General features: G+C 35.3%; 1 protein-coding gene across 1 annotated transcript in view; it reads left to right on the forward strand.

Moving 5' to 3' along the window:
• LOC135132379 (ATP-binding cassette sub-family G member 4) overlaps positions 1 to 8,168 on the forward strand; it is a 34,539-nt gene extending 26,371 nt beyond the window's left edge. Inside the window, exons 5-8 of the mRNA XM_064060458.1 lie at positions 5,814 to 6,323; positions 6,381 to 6,481; positions 6,537 to 6,692; positions 6,741 to 8,168. Of these exons, the coding sequence (XP_063916528.1) occupies positions 5,814 to 6,323; positions 6,381 to 6,481; positions 6,537 to 6,692; positions 6,741 to 7,091 (1,118 nt within the window). The 3' untranslated portion in view covers positions 7,092 to 8,168. The remainder of the gene's footprint in view (positions 1 to 5,813; positions 6,324 to 6,380; positions 6,482 to 6,536; positions 6,693 to 6,740) is intronic.
• Positions 8,169 to 8,821: the final 653 nt, after the last annotated feature.

Here is an 8,821-nt window from a genome sequence, read left to right on the forward strand (position 1 = left end):
TTGCTACATACTGATATAATTTTATTAGTACCAGTGTTATAGTGTTATTATTAAATATACATCTGTCCACCGACTGTACGCACCGATTAAGGGCAAAACGGCAATATTTAAACCAAAAAAAATCTTTCTATCAAATTACAAACGTCGTGTGAAAAGACGACGTGCGTTGTATAACTGTAATTATAGTGTGAAATGTGTACAACTCGTTCATTTTGTGATTGTTAAAATTAAAGGCGCCCTCCCGTTAAAAATTGATGTGCCTTTATACATGTGTTCTTTCTCCAGTTGTTGGTTATATATAGGGTTGCTATAAATCAGAACCGCCTGCCGCCATATTAACACACAACGTAGGTCCTACCTTTACCGATGTTCGCGATCATTGGCCAAATTGTTCATTTGAATTTTTGGGGCATTACAGTGTATAAAATTTTCTATTTTTTTTTTAGAACTGATCGGTATAATTTTCGACAAGCGTGGGAAAATGGGGTTTGGGTAAACACAGAAAGACAGTGTACATGGCCATAGGAGACACAGGGCAGGACATCGAAACAGAAAGTGGAGTAAAAAAAAATGTCAATCAGTACGAATACCTCGGAGTCTATGTATAAGTGAAGATGGAAAGCACATTAAAGATATAACAAAAAAAGGGGAAAGGAAAAGACACGATTGGAGCATTGAATTCAATCCGATAGGGTCGGCTTGGATCGGGCAGGGTCAAACAGTGTGTATAATACCATTAGTGGTATTATTTCATTTTAGAATATAATAACCGCTATAACGTGGAAATTTGGGGAAACAGAATCGAGAATTCGTCGAAATATTATTCGCAATGGTTGCAAAACGATAAATTCAGTGTCATATTATGAAATAAATGTTTTCCCCTATGACGTTCCGTGGCCCCGAAAACTACCTTTAACTTTTAATAGTACATTTTTCCACTTTTGCGCTACCGAAATTGAAATTATTGAAGTATGTATTGTCAGTAAGCTTAGTAAAAAAAATTTCAATTTTTTATGTATTATTAGTCTAAGTGAACGAGTCAAAAAAATATATCTTATGCATGCGCACTTCTCTGCTGTGAATGTGTTGCATGGGGGTGAAGCTGTATTGGAATTTTCGGTAAGATAATGGTTGTAGCATGACGATCTACAACGTGTTACAGAAAAAAGTACATTAAATTTAATCACGAACAGAACTCGTCAACATTATTATTATAAAACATTTTTCTATTTGGCATTTTTTCAAAAACGAATTGTTTTGTCAGAGTTTTACCCCGCCATTATTTAACAAGCCGGCCATTCATTTCTTCAATTGTTGACCGTGAATTTCACTTTCGATGCATCAGGTGGAAAGTGTTTGTTTTTACCCAATTTTTTGGCGAGTTGGCTAGCGATAACGTTTTATCAGCTTCAAAACAGTTGGTTCCTTTTCGACTTTCCTTTGCGGTGTTTTCACTTTTCGTTGTATGAAGTTATGCTCCGCTATTCGAACAGTGAATACACGGACATGGTGCTAGTGTATGGAGAAGCCCAGGGAAATGCAGTGCAAGCATAAAGAATTTTGATATTCCTGAAATTTTGCGGGAACGAGTGATGCGTGCTGCTGAAACAATTCGAAACAATGAAATTATGTTACAAAGAGTCAAAGACTCATTTCGTCGCCGTCTTCAGTGTTGTCTAGACAATAATGGTGGCCACTTTGAACATTTATTAAGAAGTTTTTGGCGATTTCAAGGTAGATCGACATTACCTATTACAGCTTTGCATTCAAGTGTTTACATTTTTTGTTCCGTATTGTGTTCATTTCTTATCCCTCTCCGCAAGAAACTGCTTTGTTAGCCATGGGCGGGTAGGTGAATTTGTATTAAATCTTTGACTAATTTTAACTCAATCACGAAAGGGTTTTCGACAAAATGTTATTTACAAATTTAATTGCTTTGGATTAGTTCTATTACCAGTTAAAATTAATGTACTTTTTTCTGTAACAGGCTGTATATTCCGTGTTTATTGCTTTATAGGTATTTAAGGTGTCCCACCATTAATAACCACCCGCTGTAAATTATGCTTATTTTCATTACCGTCTATCTTGGCAGCCTGCTTAATGTTATTGCACTTTTAAATACTTATTACCTTTGGTGAGTGTTGGTTAGAAAATCCCACTTTATGTTTACGGTTACTACTTGGAAAGTCAGTCACTACTGTACGCGCCATCTCGTGAAACACGTTCCATCTCTATCTTTAGTTACTATTTACGGTCTTCGGCAGGATGGGTCACTTATTTGAAATGATCTTCCCTCCTGTTAATATAAAGTCCTTGCCTTAGCATCATTGCCACTTCTTTATGTGTTTCAAAAACAAATGAGCATCGTGTGTCATCTAGTAATACTGTCAATTTTTTTAATTATATTTTACCGGAGTCGTTAAGCACAATTTCTTATATTAATTACGTCACGACAGGAAGAGAAATCGGGGGGCCGGCATTCCAAAAACCAGGCGATGCCATCGGCAATTAGTGTCGCAGATTCGGAATCAGAAAATTTTAAAGTCAATTTGATGTACAATTTGGGTCAAAAATCTTTGGTTGTCATTTCTATCATTTTTATTTCAAGAAAAAACCTAGCTATAAATCAAGCATTTGCGTCAATGTCATAGATTAATGTAAATAAATGATGGTTTGTCGAAAATATGGCACATTCTTTCTGCTCTTGACGAATGTAGAATAGTGTCTTTTGCTTCTGAGGGATTGTTTCTAGAGCAAGTAACAGAACCACTATCTATGACAAAAAATACCGTAACGTACATTGCAAACAAGTGGCGCAGAGCTAGCCTAATCGGGCGAAGTAGACAAAGATGTAGCAGAATTAGAATCTCTACGCTGGAGGAAGATGAAGCTGTGGTTCGTTCATGAAATTCAATACAGTCCGCCCACAGTAGCTTTTCACGCCAGACATTTAACAGGGTTCACCAGATCCATAAGCACAGTTGTTCTGGTTGTTGCTGTTACTAATTTGTACGTGACATTCTTTCGATGTATAATCATAAAAAAATAATAATCAAAAAATGATTAAATACTTGAAGTTAAGCCTGTTAGTGCTGAGAGGCCATTTTATCCCGTTGGTAATCTGCTTTAAATATATATAGATTATATTGTTCTTACTTGGGAGGGGGCAAGTAAAACCGACTTTTTGCTGCTTATCATTCGTTCATTCATTTATTCATTCATCGTTAAAGGTCAGTGCGAAAATTTTTTGGTAATCCTTCATGATGATCAACTTTTGATTCTGACGGATGTTTGGGCCTTGCCACAACGATTTTACATTGTCTATTGGAACAAAAATAAGAGCAACTTAGAAGGCTACTATCTTTTTACAAGAAATGTTGAAAATGCTGTCCTTGTTTGTTGATACGTAAAAAGAACACCGGAGTAGCGGCTGCCACTTTCACTTGTTGTTGAAGCTCTTTGATAATTTCTGGACACTGTTGATTTCCATAAACTAACTGTTTCATCCAACCGATACACATTTGTCGAAAACCGTCTCTTGAAATCGTACTTGTTGACGAACATGTGGAGTTTTATCGGACAAAAAGTGAGTCTTGTCGCTGTTGCACAAAATTGCGTTTGAATCCTGCTTCATCCGTAAACAGAATGCACTTTCAAAAGTTAGGCCGTTCACCACACTGCAGTAACAAGCATTTGCAGTAAATTACACAACGTGGACAATCAGCGGCCTCCAAACTCCAACTTCTTTCTGTCCTATCACGGCCACAATCGTGAGTTTAAGGTTGAAAGGACCATGGTATCCACACTCTGCATTGGAAAACTGCACTATAAACCGATTTCACCGACTGCTCGATGTTGACTGGCCCTTTTCGTGTTTTTTTCACGTTGCGATTAAAAAAGTGCCTGATAAAGTCACTTTTTTGGTTCTTAATCCGAGTCGCTCTGTCCCATTCATTGTAGTAATTATGTAGGTCACGAAATATTACCATTATAACAATTTATATTTAATTCCAAATAATTTTTTCTCGACACTGCTACCACTTAGGACCGTGAATTTTATACAGTGACGTACTCGTACTGTGAGCTATTCCCCATTTTTTTTGCATGTACGTCGCAATCACCTTGTATTACCCGATGACTGTCACAGGAGTAGCCTTCCAGGCTACGAAAAATGGTAGAAGCTAATGGCGCCATGACCATGAGTTTACTGAAGCTTATATTGTATAAACTAAGTAACCCAGCAGTAAAACTTCTTAAAAATCCTAACATTATTATAACAACTGTTTTTTTTTTTTTATTATTAATTTTCATTTTTCTGCTTAATAAAGACCAATGGAACAAACATCGACATCTGGCTTTGACAGAATGTTGCCAATGGTTATGATCGAATAAAAAATAAAGTTAACATTTCTAAAGCTTCCTTTACAAGTTAGTGTCTTTAAAGCGACATTGACGACCAAAGACTTGACCGTTATAGTACCCTTTTACATATATGCATGTAAATTAATTATTAATATGTAGTAAAATGAGACATCAAATACTCATAGTTATGTTTAATAACAAGTGCCAGTCGGTAATACAGATAACGTTTCAATTAATAAGTGATTTCAATTTGAACCCGCGTAATTGAAATCCAGCAATAGCACAAGAATTACAAATCAAGGGGTACGAGTCCATGCACACTGTCTACATCTTATTATTATAGAGAGGCCCGATATATTACTTTGTTGTGCCAGTGATTATAGATGTTAAATACATAGTCACTGGTTGTGCGCTGACTTGATGCGTCGAAATCACAGCAGACCGATGAACTCACCACAAGCCACTAAACTTGGCTCACCAAATACGAATCAAATGTGCGTCTGTAGTTTGTCTGCCGGAGATGGCTCTTATCGGTCGTCCCTACTTCGCTGGACCGTGGTAGGGGCGACAGCCAATGGGCATATGAGGGTGGTTCCTTTAGGGGTGACTGGGTGCTGTCCCGGCAGCGCCCTCGAAACGGTACTAGCGGAGCGTTTCGGTACTAACGGCGCGCACGATACATTATAGTACTGATTTTTGATTTGGATATTGTGTGTAGGTCCTTCATCTAAATTCTGTTGAACCGTAAATATTGTGTCACCATTTGGATTGTCCACTGTGTCTTTTTTAGTAATGATGATGCAAAAAGTTGATACAATCTATTCTAAACAAACCATTTCGTTCAGGGTACGTACTTTACAACTGGTGTGAATTTGTGCAATTCATTTTGTGACAACTTTGTTTATTTAATTTAAGCTTTTTGGTATATTTAGTACCTTATTTTCCTGTGTTGTCATTAGATTCAAGTCCATTTAGAATAATATAGTTTTTGAATCACTGGTAAATAATGTGTTTATTGAATGAAAAAATATTTTTGAAACCTTTTTGTGGAAGATCCTTATGTGATGGAGAAAAATAAAGTTCATATTTGGATTCAACACAAGTTACAAAAATGCATGCCTGTGTTATTAGCAGGGCCATGTAAAATTAGTCGAAACGCTCTAAGAGTTCTCCCACTGCTCATTATGATTGTTAAGTCCAGTGTCGCGCGGCAATTACAATGACTGAAAATACAGCGATGGGCGAATTGAAACAATATTACGCGCTACTGAACTAAAGTGGTGGGTTCTTATCGACTAACAATGCATGGCTCTGCTAAGAAAAATCATGAGCAAACATAACTCCTTGACTTTATAGGATCTACTAAAAGATGTCAGATCCCATCAGTTCAGTTGAACAAAATTGAAATTAGTATATGGGACTTCCTATAAACTGTATTTTTTTTCTTTCAGTTATGGAAGTAGCAAGCGGTGAACATGGTGATTTCGTGCAAAAATTAGTTGTTGCAGTAAATGCCGGACGATGTAATAATTTTGTGCGACAAGCTGACCTCAGAGGAAAAATAATCTCTAATGATATTGCCAAAGAAACAATAACAGTGAAATCACCCTATGAGTCTCATCCAGTGCCAAACGGATTTTCTAAAACTTCAGCTTCAGCAACATGTACAACATCGTTATTAGATTCGTCTGAAAATTTACCACAGATAGAAAAAAATGGTTTTCCTACCTCCGGATTACTTCAATTTTGGATTTTATTAAAACGGACAATTTATATTACTCTCAGGGATAAAACACTCACCATAATGAGGCTTATTGCCCACATTATTATAGGAATATTATTGGGCCTAATTTATTATGATTTTGGTAATAATGCTGCTAAAGTAGTGAGTAATGCTGGGTGTTTATTCTTTACTACCATGTTCACGATGTTTACTGCCATGATGCCTACAATTTTGACTTGTACGTTTTAAAATGCATGGTTCTTAGAAAGTGATACTCACTTGGCTATACTTTCAGTTCCAATGGAAATGTCCGTTTTTGTTAGAGAACATTTGAATTACTGGTATTCTCTAAAAGCTTATTATTTTGCTAAAACATTAGCAGACATACCATTTCAGGTAATTTTGATATCAAAATGCTATTATATACCTAAGTAAATGTGCCTTTTTTCAGATAGTCTTGACAGCCTGCTATGTAATGGGAGTTTATTATTTAACATCTCAACCTTTAGAAGCGACTAGATTTGTTATGGTTTTGTTGATATCGGTACTAACGGCGCTGGTTTCGCAAAGTTTTGGACTCTTAGTGGGAGCTGCTTTTAATATTGAGGTAATCAAAGTTGTAAATAAATACGTGTTTTAAAGTAGCTGATTCCAGGCAGGTGTATTTTTGGGACCAATATCAACAATACCGTTAGTCTTATTCTCTGGGTTTTTTGCCAATTTAGACGATATTCCAGTATATTTGAAGTGGGTGCCGTATATGAGCTACGTAAAGTATAGTTTTGAAGCCACTATGATATCGATATATGGTTTAAACAGGACAGAATTACTGTGCCCGGATATATACTGCCATTACAGAAAGCCTGCCAAGTTCTTAGAACAATTGGCTATGAAAGGTGATATGTTAACATACACCATTGATGTTGTGGTTCTTTGTGGACTTTTTATCGTTCTGAGAGTATTTGCATATTTTGTTTTGCGAATTAAATTACTTCAAATACGCTAGTCCAGGACACAATATCTTGACGATATTTCTTATTATGTGATAGATTATAGTGAATTTATAATGTGATGTATTTAATAATAATTTTTATATGACAGTGAAATAGTTAGCTTTAATTGTAAAATTAACAAAATGATCATTGGTTATAAAATGTATAATATACCGGTGTGAGCACCCTCAAGGTGGCAGTAGAGTTCGAGATTTCATGTTATTCAGCACAATATTTTCAATTCCAATAAAAACAATACAAAATCAAGAGAAATTAAATAATGGCAAGTATATCTGGTACCACTACCAGGTTTGGTCTTTAATTGATTCCCTAAAGTACCTCTTACGAAAAGAAGCGAAATATTATATTGTCAGTTTAGCGAAATATCCACTTGATTTTTACTTTCATTATAAACAGTTAAAACTGATATGTATTATATCATTAGTATAAGGCAAATATAACTTATGTGAGTTTATAGATGCAATTTTGTATTATGTCTTATATTTGGTGATGTTTAGAATTTTAAGCTTACGATTTAAGTACCACATGCAACATCGAAAACACAAAACACATTCTGCTCTCTGCAGATCCATGGCCGGCAATGAAATCAGGGAGAAGCAAAACATTTCGCCGTTATAATTTCAGAAATAATATTTCAAGTGCTTAACTGTGAAAATAGTGCTTAATTATATTTTTCAAACTTAAATTTAAGATTTTTGTACTAAAAATATCACTTGCTTTTTCTATTTCATGCTGTATGTGGATTTACAAACTACACTTGTTTTTATAGCTAGTAAAGGGATTTTTTAATATTTGTTTTTTTTTATTTCCCGAATATAAGTTATGGCGAAGGAAATATAAGTACATATTGTAATAACAGAGTACGTGTGACTAATGGCTAATTTCTTGTGTTCATGACGTTTCATAGCATCCGAAAAAGTAGGTTTTCAAATTGTCTTGTCTGTTGATGATTTTACTGTACACGTAATCTTTGAAGCTACGAAAAGTTGTGTGTCTGTTCATCTCTGGCATAAATTTTGTAACATTATCTGATAATTTTGCAAAATAAATTCTATTTAAATTGTGCAAAATAGTGTGCTTCAATACCTGTAATTCCACTCTTACTTCGAACCTTGTACACATGTAGTTTGTCTGTTTTCACGAACTTATGTAAAATTTAAAATATTTCGATTAGGGATACAGCCTAAGGGTCTGTATTTTTTTCGTGGTTAACGAGAACAACTTAAATGTTTGTGTGATTAAGTACAAAATGCATCAACTCGTTTATCGTTTCTGATTTAAATTTCTTATAACTCATTGGATTTTTGATGTGAATACTCTCTTTTGCTAATTGTTTTTTTCAAATTAAGTAAAGAGTAGAATAATTCTTTATATGAAGGAACTTCAAAATAATTTAGGTCACTAACAGCAGTGGCGGCTCGTGGTGATTTTTGATGGGTGGGCAAAGCATTATAGGTAGGTTATAACATGTATGAAAAAAATATATATACAAATATATTGTAGTAACCCAAACCTCCCGCCTTTTTTTTGACATTGAACAAAATTTGAAAAAGCCCGTTAAAATTTGAAATTTGGCCTTGGCGGTGATCGCCTACAAAAGTGGGACCCTATATTGTGTTTTGAAAACTGGCGGGAGGCGTTCGTTCATACAAATTGGCGCACTGCGGAGCGGGAAGAGTACGGAATTAAAAAAAACTTATGTTTGGGAAAAAAAAACTATGAG

The sequence above is a fragment of the Zophobas morio genome, unplaced genomic scaffold (genome assembly GCF_036711695.1).
Source record: "Zophobas morio isolate AGI-343-1 ecotype UQ-CSIRO unplaced genomic scaffold, CSIRO_AGI_Zmor_V1 ptg000002l, whole genome shotgun sequence".
NCBI classification, from domain to species: Eukaryota; Metazoa; Arthropoda; class Insecta; order Coleoptera; family Tenebrionidae; genus Zophobas; species Zophobas morio.